At 35.0% G+C, this 16587-nt stretch overlaps 1 protein-coding gene across 2 annotated transcripts in view; it reads right to left on the bottom strand.

Moving 5' to 3' along the window:
* Window positions 1-16587, bottom strand: part of CD2AP (CD2 associated protein) — a 135602-nt gene that overhangs the window by 50645 nt on the left and 68370 nt on the right. For both annotated transcript variants that reach the window (XM_031030502.2, XM_006727571.3), the window contains exons 6-8: window positions 4410-4597; window positions 1888-1966; window positions 1395-1489 (exon numbers count right to left, since the gene is read on the bottom strand). In XM_031030502.2, the coding sequence (XP_030886362.1) occupies window positions 1395-1489; window positions 1888-1966; window positions 4410-4597 (362 nt within the window). The remainder of the gene's footprint in view (window positions 1-1394; window positions 1490-1887; window positions 1967-4409; window positions 4598-16587) is intronic.

The raw sequence follows: 16587 nt of genomic DNA, 5'->3' as shown, positions 1-16587 counted from the left end.
ACTTCCAGCAGTATTATAAAATTGGGTTTCATTTTTTTAAGTAAGTCAAATAATTTTAAAATTCCGTTTACAAGGAGAAAGGAAAAAGGAAAGTGGGAGAGGAGGTGGAGCGAGAATATGATTTTCTTTTTTTTTTTTAAAGATTTTATTTTATTTATTATTTGACAGAGACAGCAAGAGAGGGAACACAAGCAGGGGGAGTGGGAGAGGGAGAAGCAGGCTTCCCACGGAGCAGGGAGCCCGATGCGGGACTCGATCCCAGGACCCTGGGATCATGACCTGAGCCGAAGGCAGACGCTTAACGACTGAGCCACCCAGGCGCCCGAGAATATGATTTTCTAAACTGTATCTTACTTAACATTCTTAACATTTTATATACCAAAAAACAAGCACATTATTCATTTGCCTTAGAAATTAACAAGATATTCTACAATTCTTTCCAAATACCCCCCCCTTCCATGAGAAATTGGGTGATTATCAGTCCAAAACTATGGATATTAAAAATCACATACACTAAACCATCTGATAACAAAGTCAATTTAAAACAAGGGGAAATTTTTTAGAAATTATTCTATATGGTTATAACAAAACCAAAACATTTATAGTCTTCTTCTATTACAAATAGTAACGGGATTCTGCCCAGACCCCAATACTCCTGGGTTTTCTATTTTTTTTGCCATAATTTATTCCAAGTTATAAAACTACTTCATTCTTTGAAATAGCTGCATCACTTTCCACTGTATGGTTTTATAAACATTTCCATATTGATGGAATTTAAATTGTTTCCTTCTTTTTCTTCTTTTTCTTTTTATGTCATTATTATTTTTTTTAGGAGTTTATTTATTTATGTGACAAAGAGAGACACAGCGAGAAAGGGACACAAGCAGGGGGAGGGTCAGAGGGAGAAGCAGGCTTCCCGCGAAGCAGAGAGCGTGATGTGGGGCTCGATCCCAGGACCCTGGGACCATGACCATGGCCAAAGGGAGATGCTTAATGACTGAGCCACCCAGGTGCCCCTCTTTTTCTTTTTTAAGATTTATTTATTCATTTTGAGAGAGAGAGATCAAGCAGGGGAAGGGGCAGAGGGAGAAGATCTCTTTTTATATTATAAACAACAAACATTAGATGGGGAAAAATGTAATGAGGTAAACTAGGAAGTGAGAACAGAAACCTGGAGGAGCTGAGGTTAGAGAAAAAACACACATGATGGTAAAAATAATCCCCAATAAATCAATTATTAGATAGACAAGAAAAATGTTCTCAAAAAAAAGCCTTTCTGAGCACTTACTATGTGCCAGGTTCTCAAAGTTCCAGCTCCTCTAGAGCTTACATTGTAGGAGGAATGTAAGAATGAATAATTAAATAATGCACTGAAAAACTGAGAAACAGCTTACCTTACTAATCAAGTAGATTATCTCTCCCTCTTTAAAAGAAAGCTCATCTTCATTAGTACCTTCATAGGCAAATAATGTTCTACAATATTCCTTTGCTAAAATAAAGAATGTAAATAATGTAGTTTAAACAAATTGATTCTTTCAACAATACTTATTAAGCCTCTACTTTGTGTAAAAAAAATGCACACTAGAAGCTATTAAAGATGAATGAATAATTTTGGCCAATACTATACACTGAATTAAGTAATAATTTCATTAATCCATGCACTCAAATAGTTACTAAGTGCCTACTATGTTCTAGGCGCAGTTCTAACCACAGGGGGATACATGAGTGAACAAAGCACACTAAAATCTTTGACCCTGTAGTACTTACATCTCATAGGATCTAATAGTCTGATCAAGCAGTACAGTGTTAACAAACATCTTCAAAAAATCTAATAATGTATTTGGGCATGCTTCATTACCAATATGCAAATTTTATTCAAAAACTTACCTTTAGTTTTACTTTCTGTGTCTGTTTTTGTTATGTCCACACTCTGTGCTTTGGATCCTACTGACTGTATAACTAAAGGCTGGAATAGAAAAGGATGGTATCAACTATTTTAGGTGAGAATTAAGATAATATTCTTAAATAAAATTTCCATTTGCATTAGCCAGCTTTCCCTAACGATACCTACAGCCAGGTTAGTAATGTGACTGACAACTCTGTAATGAAAAGACAAAGATGACATAGGCTTTCCTAAATGACAGCTCAGAACTTCACATTTTTAGAACTCCCTATCTTAAGGATAATTCACATTCTCTGCTACCCATAATACAGTAATTTAATTTTAAACCTCTAAAATCAATAAAAACAATAGCATCTGGGACACCTGGGTGGCTCAGTCAGTTAAATGTCTGCCTTCAGCTCAGGTCATGATCCCAGAGGCCTGGGATCGAGCCCCATGGGGCATCAGGCTCCCTGCTCAGTGGGGAGCCTGCTTCTCCCTCTCCCTCTGCTGCTCCCCCTGCTTGTGCTCTCTCTCTGACAAATAAATGAATAAAATATAAAAAAAAAAAATAGCATCTGAAAATGTACTGAATACCAATCCCTTAGCTAACACTTAATATACATTATAACTTAATCCTCAAAACAATCTGCATAAAGTAAGCACTATTATGTGCTCCTTTTATAGATTAGGAAGCAGTTAAGTAACCTGCCCACAATAACAGTAATTTAGTAGTGGAACCCAGATCTGAATCTAGAAAAGTCTGACTCCAGAAAGTGGCTCTTAAACAACAGCACTAAACTTCCTTACGATGACATAGGGAAGAAAACAAAGTCTTTATACTTCATTGCTGCTATCGGAATAAAAATACCTAGCTAATGTTATAACCTCTGTAACTATAGTCTAGGAGAAAATTTTACCTTGTAAAGGACTGAAGTAAATCCTTCATACTAGTGTTTTCCTTGACTTCTCTCCCCAGAAAAAACATTACATTTGACCTTAGCTGTCATTAGTTAAAAATCTAAATGTACCAACTACCTATTACTGTGTGTTCTGTGTATTTTAAGATACTCACTTTAATTTGTCCCAATTCTACCCATCATTTCTTCTAATCTGATGTCACCCACAAACATAGCAAATGTGCTCTCTATCAATTCCTGGGTCAGTGATCAAAGCAAGGCTCAAAGGCCACCAATACAGGGTAACCCTGAGACAACTCTCACTAATAATTAACTCTTGAGTAGTGAACATTTTAAGTGGCATCTGAAAGAGTACTAGTGTAATCATTAATTAAATAAAGTTACTTGATATAAATCATAAGCTTTAGAGTTAGGAAGGAGCCCCAGATTATCTAATGTCCCTCATAATGCAAACACTGCTTCTCCAACATTCCTGGCTCTTACATGGCTATACTGCACCATTCCAAAACCACAAGAATTCCAATCTTCACCTTTAAAACTAAGAATCAATTAGGTTCCATAATCTTACTGCCAGACAGTCTCAGAGCTAGGAGAGGGTAGGGTAGAAAGTACAAGTTCTCTTTCCTGAATCCAAATCATTATTACATGAAAAAGTATGTAGCAAGCTGGGAAAGAAAAAATATATTGAAACTAACCACTTTAGAAGAAAACTTGAGAATATATCTCACCAACCAAAACAGTCTTATAAGTGAAATATAGCTGAACTAGGCAAGCAAATACTGAAATACTTAAAACTCTTAAGAGTTAAATACAGACATACAACTGAGAACTAAAACGAAACAACACCCTGAAAGTCAATGGAAAAAGCTCCTATCCGAAATAAGTAGTCTGTATCTCTAAGGTGTGAGCCTCAGAAACAATACAGCCTTGTAATTAGTGTTCCAGAAATTGCAGCTATTTTCCCCCAAAACAAAGACTTGCGAGTTTATTTTAAAATCTGTTATTAATTTGGAAGGAAAAAATAAAAAGGATCTCACCAAGTGGTAAAAAATAAAGTAAAATCTGTTATTAGATGTTATAATTTATGGTACATTCATTTTGATTTATTTCACAATGCCAGTGAAATACTAATGAAAAATAAAGTTCTCCATACACTTAGAGAGAGATTAGCAGATTTCACCATAGCAGACAATCCAGAGGAAAGTTAAGTAGAGCCTAATTAACTTAGTATCTCATTGTGAATCCATTTTAAAATGACCCATGTTAGGCCTATTTCAAATTAAAAGAAAAAATATGTAATTTTAGCTTTTAAAAGGCAAAGCAAAAAAAAAAAAATCACCTTTTCTATTTTTACCTATGATAACCAAAAACTCTGAAGTTTCCACTAAGAAAAGTTGGTGTTAAATTTACCAGTAAACGTTCTCATTTTAAAAGAACCAAATATAAACATTAAAGTAATCACTATAAAGTTGCAGTTTCTCAGTCTTCTCATTCATAACCAATTAGTGATCTCAAAAAAGGAAATATAAGAGTTGCAAACTTTTACATTTTAAAAAATACTTAATGAGAGAATAAGTGCAGTTAATCTAGAAGTTCAACATTATTACCTTTTCTGTTTTCTTCTCTTCTATTTCACTACCAGATGTTCTTGTCCTAAGTTTCACAGAGCCTTCTTTAAAAATATCTCCAAATCCAATTCCTCGAATTTTCTTTGGCTGTGTAACTGATCCAGGTGCAATTTCATTCCCGTTCCCCGGAGACGGTAAAGGTGAGGTAGTCCCAGTCAAAACAGTTTCTGAAAGAATAATTTGTTTTTGAAGAATGTAGAATCACAAAGATCTTGACTTTCCCCTTCCATACTGTTTACATTCTATACCTCCTAATTAAAAATGGTAAAATAAAAATAAAAAATTAAATGACAGACCACTAAAATATCCAATAAAGTAAAATTCACTTAAACTGATTATTTTGGATATTGTTTTAAACGATAACAATTTTAGGAATATTTAGGTAGTAAAATGCTAATTTAGAAATCCAAGAAGTCATATTATACAAGTTCCTTAACAAAAGCATGTCAAAATTCACAGCTCTTAGCCAAACATGACAGAGCTGTGAATTTTGACATGCTTTTGTTAAAGAACTTGTTGGACAAAAATTAATCATTTTCTAAAAGTTATGTACATAAGATTCAATCTGATCAAAGTAGGGGAGTTTCCAAATACAGCAACTAGTAATATTAGCAAATTTTTATTTTAAAAAGTCCACTTTCATTCTTAAAAGTTTAAGATCATTCTAACTCATAGATGAAGTCCAAATTTGAAACAATAAAAATTTAAACTACAATAAAAAATTTTTTTAAGAAATTTTAACATTATATAAGAAAGAAAGTTGTTTCTACAATCTTGCTCAGCAGCAAAGGATCTTATTTATAGGCTTTAATGAATTTATGAACAACCCATGGAAAATTTTATGGGTATTTTTTCAGCTTATTTTTCTGGGTATAAGAAGCATATCTCTTATCAGATTCTCAAAAGGCCTTATAATCTAAGAAAAAGTTCTAGAGTGTATCATCCAAGAAAATCCCAGAAACACTTCAGAATGGGGTTGAGGGGTAGGGAAAAACACATGATATCAGTTCATTGAACTAAAGGAATCTGTTGAAGTTTAACAGTAAGGATAACAACAAGGTAATTAATAAAAATGTAGTTACATTTATTCAGGGCGTAATCTATGGCAGGCACTTGCTAAGCACTGTACATGAATTATATCTAATTTACATAATCATTCATAGGCTTAACATTAAGAACTATTATTCCTCATTTTGAAAATAACTGGGTAAAGAGATATTAAGAACTCCCCCCCAAAAAAAACCTTTCCAAAGCCATATATGTAGTAAGTAACAAAGCCAACATTTGAACTGAATTCTAGATGATCCCAGAACCAAACATTTTAATTAGATTAATATCAATTAATAATCATTCAAACAACAAAAGCCTCCACTCACATATCTGAAACATTTGATAATTAAAGCAAACAACTTTTAATAACTTAAATGTAATGCTAACAAGTACAGTGATCTATTCTAACCACTTTCAATATTAGCCTAAGCCACATATCTTTTTGTAATATATTTTAAATTAGTTTATTAGAATGTTTACATACAATAAAATGAACCAATTTTAAATGGACATTCCAATATCTTTTGACAAATGTAGGCACCACGGAACCACAACAATCAAGATATAGAACACTTCCATCACCCAAATGGACATTCATACACCACCCTCATCAATCCTTCCTAAGTTCAAGCTTCAAGAAACCTTGATTTTCATTGTCACTACAGGTATCTGAGTTTCAAATAAATTTAATCATACAGCACATACGTCTTGTGTCTGCTTCTTTTGCTAGGCAGAATGTATAAACTATATCCATGCTGTTCCATGCATTCCTACTTCAGTTCTTTTTATTGCTGATTGGTATTCCATTGTACAGATATATCACTATTTATCTAACATTAAGAATGTTAACTGCAGGGGGGCACCTGGGTGGCTCAGTCATTAAGCGTCTGCCTTCGGCTCAGGTCATGATCTCAGGGTCCTGGGATCCAGTCCCACATAGGCCTCCCTGCTCAGTGGAAAGCCTGCTTCTCCTTCTCCCACACCCCCTGCTTGTGTTCCTGCTCTATCTCTCTGTCAAATAAATAAATAAAATCTTTAAAAAAAAAAAAAAATTGTTAGCTGCAGGTTTTTCATAGATGAGCTTTGTTCAATTTATAAAGTTCCCTACTGCTGCTATTATGGAGCTTTTTTAGTGAAATTAAGTACTGAATACATAAAATTCTCTTTCTGCATCTACTGAGATGGCCATCTTTTAAGCTGTTTAATATAGTATATTAACTTTTGAATACATGGGATAAACATCATTAATTATAATATATAACCTTTACATTTTACTTTTGAATGAATGGGGTAACTCCCTTTAATCATTATGTATAACCTTTACATATTTTGCTGGGCTTGATGTGCTAATGCTTTGTTTTGATTTCTGTGTTTATGCTCATGAGATAATGGTTTATAATTCATTTTTTCATGACTTCATCAGATTTTTATATCAAAGAAATACCAACCTAAGAAATCTGAAAAACTGTGTAAGGTTAAATCCTTAATAGAATTCAGCAGTATTTTGTGTGAAGATTTTTGATAATGAATTCAAATTTCTTCATATGCTACTCAGACTATTAGTTCTATTTCTATTTTAATAAGCTGTATTGTTCAAGGAATGTGTGCATCTAAGTTATCAAATTTATGAGTATATTTTTTCATTATCCCTTTATGTCTGATCTGCAGTGATACTCGTATCACTGGTTTTTACTCAGACATTTCATATCTGATTATCAGTAATATTTTTTCCTTTTTTCTCTGAGCAACCATTAGAGCTTTAACAATTTTATACCTTTTTGAAAAACTCAACTGTTGAAATTGTTGATTTTCCTGAAAGTTGGTTTGTTCTTTATTTCATAGTTTTTTGCTCTCATTTCCTGACTTCTAATTATTTCAGGTTTACTTTACTCTTCTTTTACTGATTTCAGATAAAAACTTATGATTATTGACTTGTTTTTTCTAGTATTAGCACTGAAAGCAATAAATTTCTCTATAGGTGCTGTTTTACCTGCATTCCACAAATTTTTATTGTTGTTTCCTTTTTTCTTTTTTTCATTTGAAAAACCAGTTTAATTTCCCTCACAATTTCTTCTTTGATCCACAGGTTATTAATAAATATTGCTTAATTTCCAAGTAACTGAGAATTTCCCAAGTATCTATTCCTGAAATACTTCCACTGGGGTCACAAAACCTACCATGTAGGACTTCAAACCTTTTAAATTTCTGAGACTTGTTTGATGCCCAAACATTAAGGGTCTATTGGTAAATATTCCATGTACTTTTCAAAAGTATGTGTATTTTACTGTTGTTGGGTTAAGTATTTCAAAACATCAACTAGATCACTTATTTGATCATTTGACTCTTCTATATCCTTACTAATTTTTTTGTCCACTGGTTCTATCAATTAATGAGAGAAGCATGTTCAAATCTATGCGTAGATTTGCCTGTTTCTTTCAGTTCTGGCAGTTTCTGTCTCATGTACTTTGTAGTTCTGGTATAAGGTTATACATATTTACAACTGTTACGTAATTTTTATGAATTGACTCCATCATTATGAAATGTTTCTTTTTATCCCTTTTTCCTTTGTATATTAATGTATCATTATTAATGTAACCATTCTAGATTGCTTATGCTCTGCACAGAATACCCTTTTTCTTTCTTTTAACCCGTATCTTAATATATTGAGCAAGTTTCTGGTAGGCAGCACATTATCCAGTCAACTGGCCTTTCAATTAGAGTTTTTAGACTTTTTTTTTTTTAAGTAGGCGACATGCCCAGCGTGGAGTCCAGTGTGGGACTTCAACTCACAACCTTGAGATCAAGACCTGAGCTGAGATCAGACTTAATGACTGAGCCACCCAGGTACCCCTAAACCATTTAATTTTATTTATTTATTTATTTTTCAAACCATTTAATTTTAATGTAATCACTGATGTGGTTTAAATCCATGATCTTGCTATTTGTTTCCAATTTGCCCAGTTAATCTTTGTTCCTTTTTTCTTTTTTCCTTTGGCATTAACAAGAGACTTTATTTTTTCAGTTCTGGAGTCTAGAAGCCCAAGATCAGAGTGCCAGCATGTTGGGTTGTGGTGAGATCTCTCTTCATGGCTTACAGATGGCTGCCTTCTCACTGTGCCTTCACAAGGCCTTTCCTCAGTATGTGGACATAAAGACAGTGGGTTCTGCTGTCTCTTCCTCTTTTTTTTATTGAGATATAACTGACATATAACATTATATTAGTTTCAGGTGTACAAATAATGATTCCTTATGTGTATATATATATATTGTGAAATGATTACCACAAAAGTCTAATTAACATCTATCATCACACAGTTAACAAATTTTTTTTATGATGAGAACTTTTAAGATCTACTCTCCTATGACTTTTAAAATATACAACACCGTTTTATTAACTATAGTTACTTTGCTGTACATGACATCCCCAGAACTTATTTAGGAAGTTAGTGCCTTCTGACCACCTTCATCCATTCCACCCATCCTATACCCTCCGCTTCTGGCAACCATCAATGTGTTCTCTGTATCCCTAAATTCAGTTTTGTTTGTTTTTAGATTCCACATGTAAGTGAAATCATACAGTATTTGTCTTTCTCTGTCTGACTTATTTCACTTATAATAATGTCCTCAAGGTCCATCCATGTTGATGCAAATGGCAAGGTTTTTCTTCTATTTTATGGCTGAAAAATATTCCATTGTGCATATATAACACACATTTTTTTATCCATTAGTAAACAATGCTGCCATGAACACAAGGGTGCAGATATCTTTTCAAGTTAGTGTACTTCTCTTCCTTAGGTAAATGACCCAAAGTGGAATTTCTGGATCACACAGTAGTTCTAATTTTTTGAGGAACCTCCATACTGTCTTCATTAGTGGCTACACCAATTTACATTCCTACCAACGGTACAGGAGGGTTCCCTTTTCTCCACATCCTCACCAACACTTCTTGTCTTTTTGAAATAGCCATTCCATCAAGTGGTTTTGGTTTGCATTTCTCTGAATATTAGTGATGTTGAGCACCTTTTCATGTATATATTGGCCACTTCTACATCATCTTTGAAAAAATACCTATTCAGATCCTCTGCCTATCTTTTAATCATGTTTTTTGAGTTGGATGAGTTCTTTATATATTATGGATATTAACCCCTTATAAGATATATGATTTGCAAATATTTTCTCCCATTCCATAGGCTGCCTTTTCATTCTGTTGATGGGTTCCTTTCTGTGGAGAAGCTTTTTAGTTTGATGTAGTCCCATTTGTTTATTTTTGCTTTTGTTGCCTTTGTTTCTGGAGTCAGGTCCAAAAAATCATCTCCAAGACTGATGTCAAGGAGCTTACCACCTAGGTTTTCTTCTAGGAGTTTTATGGTTGCAGGTATTTGTTCGAGACTTTAATGCATTTTGAGTTGATTTTTGTGTTTGATGTCTCTCTTTTTTAAAGTATTTTTTTAGCATTTCATTTTATTATTAACTTATTAGCAATTCTTCATTGTTTTATTTTCTTAGGGGTTGCTCTAGGCTTATAATACGCAACTTTAACTTGGCCAAAAACCATTCAAATAAAATTATACCGCTTCACGTGTAATAGCCTTATAATAATAGGTACATTTCCATGTCATCTCTTCTGTGTTTACAGCTACTGTTGTCATGTTTTACTTTTACATAAACTATGTTTCCCATAATATATTATTTTAAAGTCAATTATCTTTTAAAGAAATTTAAAAATGTAAAACAGTGTTTTATACTTATCCACATATTTACCTATATTTCTGTCACTCTTCATTACACTTATATAAATACAAGTTTCCACCTGGTATCATTTTGCTTTTTTTCCTAGAGAACTTTAATTCTTTAGGGTATAGCAGGTCTGCTAGCAATGAATTCTCTATTATTATTTGTCTGAAAATTTTATCTCACCTTTATTCTGGATAATATTTTCACAAAAATAGAATTCTGGGTTGACCACTTTTCTTCTTTCAGCACCTCAAAGATATCATTCCATTGTCTTCTGCCATACTTAGTTTCTGATGATTATCTGTGGTTTTTATCTTAATTCTTCTCTACTTAAAGTACCTTTTTCTTCTAATTCCTAAGATTTTCCACTTTACTGTTTATTTTCAGCACTTAATTATAATGTGCCATTGCAAGCCCTGTGTGGGTGTGTGTGTTTATCCTTTTTGAATTTGTGGATTTATAGTTTGCATCAAATCTGGGCATATTTTAACATTCTTCAAATTATTTTTCCTGACTACCTTTTCTCTACTCTTTTTCTCTAACTCAAGCTATACATGTTAGACTATTTAAAATTATCCCAAGTTTTCTGCAGTCTTTATCCTGTTAGTGCTTCATTTCGAATGGAGTCTATTGCTACGTGTGTAAGTTTCAATTATCTTTTCTTCATTCTCTAGTCTACTGTTGAAATTCCACAAGAAGGAATTCATTACAGATACTGTGTTTTTCATCTCTAGGAGTTAGTTCCATTTGGTTCTTTTTTAATGTCTTCTATTTCATTCATTACATTCACATTTTCTATTACATCCTTGAGCATACTTAGCATTTTTATTATAGTTATTTTTAACATCCTTGTTGCTAATTCCATCATTTCTGGTTCACTTTCTATCAACTAGATTTTCTTCCAAACTGTGGGTCACATTTTGCTACTTCTTGATATACAGCTAGTAATTCATTTTATTTAATGTTGTTGAGGGCTAGATCTTGTTGTAATCCTCTAAAAACCAGTGATTCTTGGGGCCCTGGGTGGTCCAGTAGGTTAAGCGTCCGACTCTTGATTTCAGCTCAGGTCATGATCTCAGGATCATGGGATTGAGCCCTGCATCAGGCTCCATGGAGCCTGCTTAAGATTCTCTCTCTCCCTTTCCCTCTCCCTTTGCCCCACCCCCCAAGAAAATTTAAAAAATTTAAAAAAGTTTTAAAATAAAAAAACAGTGATTCTCAACCTGGGGTGCTTTTATCCCCCAAGGGATACATGGGAACATTCTGGAGACAATTTTGGTTATTACAACTGAAGAGTGCCACTGATATCTAGTAGGTTTAGATCAGAAATATTTATAAACATTCTATATGCACTGGATAGACCCCCCCCCAAAGTAAAGAGTTATCCTGCCCAAATGTCACTAAGGACAAGGTTGAGAAACCCTGCATTAAAGAGTACTAATTATGGGGGCACCTGGGTGGCTCAGTAGGTTAAGCATCTGCCTTCAGCTCAGGTCATGATCCCAGAGTCCTGGGACTGAGACCCACATCAGGCCCCCTGCTCAGTGGGGAATCTGCTTCTGCCCCTCCCCCTGCTCCTTTTCTCTCTCTCAAGTAAATAAATAAAATCTTTAAAAAAAAAAAAAAAAAGAATGCTGATTTTTTTCTGGCAAACAGGCAAGTACCTGCATATTAGTGTGAAGCTTTCTCAGGGTAGAACTAGAATAGCTTCCATTTGAACACCAATCTACCCTCACTTCACCCTTCCACTGAATTGCCCATGTATTCAATGAAGTCTCTCAAAACCAGATGGAGAGAATTCAAACAATTCTTGATCTTGTGTAAGCACTGGAAATTATTCAGGTTAATCCCAGTGATTTATTTTTCTTCACCAACTATTCATGTCTAAGCTCATGGGGTTTCACTCTATGCATTCACAGATTTATATTAGCCAAACACTCAAGGAAACCCCCTAATCACGTTGTTGAAGCGCTTTCTCTCCTCCCCCCGCCAACCACCCTCTCTCTTTCCCCAAGTAATCAGCTCCACAATTCTAACTACCCTGGATTCCTTGAACTCAAATCTCTAACTCCTCAACAAAACTGACAACCTTCTGCTGAGGTTCACCCTTTTGGCACTGCAGTCCAAAAATTAGTTCCTAGTAGAAATTCCGGACAGTGATAGGATTTTCCTTGTTTCCCCTCTTCTCAAGTATCTCATTCTTGTGCTTCCTATTGTCTGAAAACATTTGTTTTCTATAATTTGTTCAATTTCCCGGTTTGTACGGTAGGAAGGTAATTCCACTGTCTTACCTCCTCACTGCTGAATTGTGTTCTAAATATTGTAATATACATCTGCAATAACCAGCTTATCAGACAAAACAATATTCAGACACAGAACAGTATGAGGTACCTACCTGAAAGGCTTTTTTGAAACAATCTATGATATTAATAAGCTGCACATTAATAAAGGCAACATCATCAAATTATTCTAAGGTACGATTTTCAGTTTTTAGAATTATGGCCATAAAATGAAAATTTTCTTTTAGATTTAGTGACTGTAAACTTTACTGGAGTCATTAAAACATATCATTAAAATAAATGGCTAGATATTAAAAATATCTAAACACAAAGGATAGGCTAATTACTTTCAGCTCATTGAAAATTGTCAAAACTACTATAATGACTATTCTTTTTAAGATTTTATTTATTTATTTCACAGAGAAAGAGAGAGCGCATGAAAGAGCACAAGCAGGGGGTGCAGCAGAGGGAGAGGGAGACGGTGAGAGGAGCAGAGAGCCTGATACAGGGCTTCATCCCAGGACCCCAGGATCATGACCTGAGCCGAAGGCAGATGTTCAACTGACTGAGCCATCCAGGTGCCCCTATAATGACTACTGAATCGATGGTTGGAAGGCAGCACAGTGTAGTAATAAAGCACATGAACTCTAGAGTCAAATCATATCACCTCCTCCACTGTATGTGCCCAGTTTCTTCACCTATAAAACAGGATTCTTCATAGGATTGCTATGAGGATTAAATAGATTACTATAAAGTGCTTAACAGGGTCTGGTTCAGTGCCTATGATTTTTGAAGAGTTTAAAGATGTATTGCTGAGCACCATTCAAGCAAGAGAGAGCATTATCACATAGAAGAACCAAAAAATAAAAGGGAAAATGTCTTAACTACTACAAGGAAGAATGGGTGAAGAAGGGGTAGTAGAGAAAGGAAAAGAGGTAGATGGGGAAAGCGGCCAAACAGGAGGTTTTATAATCAGACAAAACAGAAATCTTACCTATATGGTATTCCTAATATTTTTATGCCTATATACTTTATCTGTCAGATTGTCCTTGAATTTCTAAGTTTGTAGAAAAATTATATCTACATTTTATGTGTGCCACTGTCAGTCAAAAAACATAACAAGCAAGTGTTCCTATTAGGCCTAAAATTCTTTCTCCCTTTTTCATTAAATCTCTATAAGCAAAAGCCACAAAGTCTTGTACCTCCGCATAAAATGACAAAAGAACCAAGAGTCCCAAAGTAAAATCATTGGGGAAAAAAAACAAAACAAAAGCAAAAAACCAAGAATCTTTATGTGAACTACACTGAGTGCTAAAGTAGAAACTTGATGAAAATACAAAGCATTTAATGGAAGCAATCCAAGTTCACTATTAAACTAAATGGGAACTCATGTAGAATATGTTAAAGTAAAATATGTAAACCAAGTAGAAGGACTTAGAATCTAAAGTTGCTGGCACAAATTCCCCCTTTTTACTCCAAAGAGTATCTTTTACCATCATTCAAAGATTTTAAAAATAATCCTACACTTCCTAAGAAAATGTTGCATGTGTTTTAAGTAGTTAAAATCTGTATTCCTTAGTTCCTAAACAGAATCTTTAGAAACAGCATCTAGCTATAACCTAATTTATAAAGATGCATAAAATATTACCAGTAAAAGCATCAAAGCCCCCAACAATTTTCCTTACAAAGCTGTTTACTTCAGGCTGCTCAAGGTGAATGCTAATGTGGAAATACAGACACCACCTTAAATTCCGCAGACCAGGCTGCAGGCCACCGAAGTTCAACCCACCACCTTTGGCACGACCAGCGTACACCGCCATTACACAAGCTCCTGTGCCCCACCAGCAATAAGCACTGTCTTCTTTTTCAGAGCTTGAATAATCAAATTAAAACACTGTTCACTTCTCCTAAGAGAATGACTATTTCTACCCACAAGAAACCAGAACTTCTGAAGAACAATCCATCCGGGTTTCTTAACCATTTTATGCCACGCATCCCTCCAATAGCCCAGTGAAGCCCAGAGGGATGCATGGCTCTAACATTTAACTACTGGGACCCTTTTAATTGCCTCAAAATTCTGACCTCTCATTCTTAGCATCTCTCCTCTTTTATAGAAAAAAATCAGAAGTCAGACATCTCTCCCTCAGCTTCTCGACACTAACTCTGATGTATCGCCAATCAATTGAGATTAATGATACCTACAATATGAATCTCATTCCCTCTACCTTCTGGGTAAATCCTGTTCTGATGATAAATCCCATCCTTCCAAATACGCATCTTCAACTTCTTCCTCTGTACTTGTTCTTTGCCATTAGCATTTAAAAATGATCAAGACTTTTCCTTCTTAAGAACAAAAACATTCTTGAATATGTTGTCCTCAACTGCTGGACTGCTTTATACTTCCTTTCTCCACTGCTCTCCACCCCCCCAATCAACTCAGCTTCTGTCCCAATCACCTTTCTTTACTGCGCTTATCCAGGTCATTAATGATCTCTCCATCCCTAAATCCAGGATTACATTTTCTCTCTTATCTAACTTATCTTAACTTCACAAGGAGCATCAGACATTACTGTCTATGTCCTCCCTGAAAAACTCTCTTTCCTTGACTACCACATACTCATAGGTTTTCTCCTGGCTCTCTCTCTATGCCCTCTTGGTCTTCTTTTTAGTAATTGTATCTAAATCCACACCATAAATGTTGCTATATAGGATTCGGTCTGGAGCTCTTTTCTTCACTCTAGACCGTCTCTCTGGGTGATCTCATCTAACTCCTGCAAAGGCTGAGACAGGAATGTTCCTGACATCTTTAAAAAACTATAAGGAGACCAACATGAACAAAAGGGAGAGTTAAGTAGGAGACAAAGTCAGAGAGGTAGGGGAAGACATTGAGGGTGCCAGGTCAGAGGGCTCTGTAGTCAATTTAAAAAGACTTTGATTTTTACTCTAAGTAAAATATGTACCTACTAGAGTGTGAGCACATTAACATTCAGGAAGCAGGTAATGGCAAATTAAGAACCCACTGCAATTGTAAAGCAAAAGATAACTTACACCAGGTAGAGGCAGTAAAAGAAAAGAGTTCTATTTTTAAGATTTTATCTGTTTGAGAGAGAGAGAGAGAGAGCACGAGTGGGGTGAGGGGCAGAGGAAGAGACAGACTTCCGGCTGAGCAGGGACCCTGATGCAGACTCGATTCCCAGGACTCTGGGATCATGACCTGAGCAGAAGGCAGATGCTTAACCGACTGAGCCACCTAGGCGCCCTAAAAATAGTTCTATACATTTATTTAGTAGGTAACAAAATCTGTTAATGAATCAAGTGTGGAATGTGAGATTAAAAAGAGTTAAAGATGAATCCAATTCTTTGGTTTAAATAAAAGAACAACGGAGTTGCCATTAACTCAGATGAGGAAGACTGTATAGAGCAAATCTAGGTAGAGAAAAGGACAGATGACCAATTTTGACCATCTTAAATTTGAGATGTCTCATAGACATCTAAATGGAGATTTTTATAGGTTTAAGATGGGGAGAAGACTTTATACAAGGGAGGAAAATACCAGAAGCTGTAGTCACTGGCTTTACAGAATATGGGGGGAAACTGAAAGCAGGTCCTACTTAGCAAATAAAGTGGAATGTAAAAGATGATAAAGGACACTCTAAACAAAAAGGGTTACGTATATTTGACAAAATGAAAAAGGAGTCATTTCATTATAAAAATGGAAACATAACACTTCTTTACAGAAGCAAAGCTTTTCCTGAAATTGAATATTAGAAGATATTTATCTAAATAAGTAAAATAGACTAAAAAGACTAAAAATACCAATTACAGACAAAGTATGTTACACTTCATTAGGGCATAGGAATAGTGGACATCAATTCTGTAAATAATGCATTAGATGGGGGCGCCTGGGTGGCTCAGTTGGTTAAGCGACTGCCTTCGGCTCAGGTCATGATCCTGGAGTCCCAGGATCGAGTCCCGCATCGGGCTCCCTGCTCGGCAGGGAGTCTGCTTCTCCCTCTGACCCTCCTCCCTCTCATGCTCTCTGTCTCTCATTCTCTCTGTCTCAAATAAATAAAATCTTTAAAAAAAAAAAAAAA

Source organism: Leptonychotes weddellii, chromosome 8 (genome assembly GCF_054177405.1).
Source record: "Leptonychotes weddellii isolate Sample4059 chromosome 8, ASM5417740v2, whole genome shotgun sequence".
In the NCBI taxonomy this organism is placed as follows: Eukaryota; Metazoa; Chordata; class Mammalia; order Carnivora; family Phocidae; genus Leptonychotes; species Leptonychotes weddellii.
Note: the sequence above shows the minus strand (reverse complement) of the source record. Positions and strands in the feature narration are given on the sequence as shown.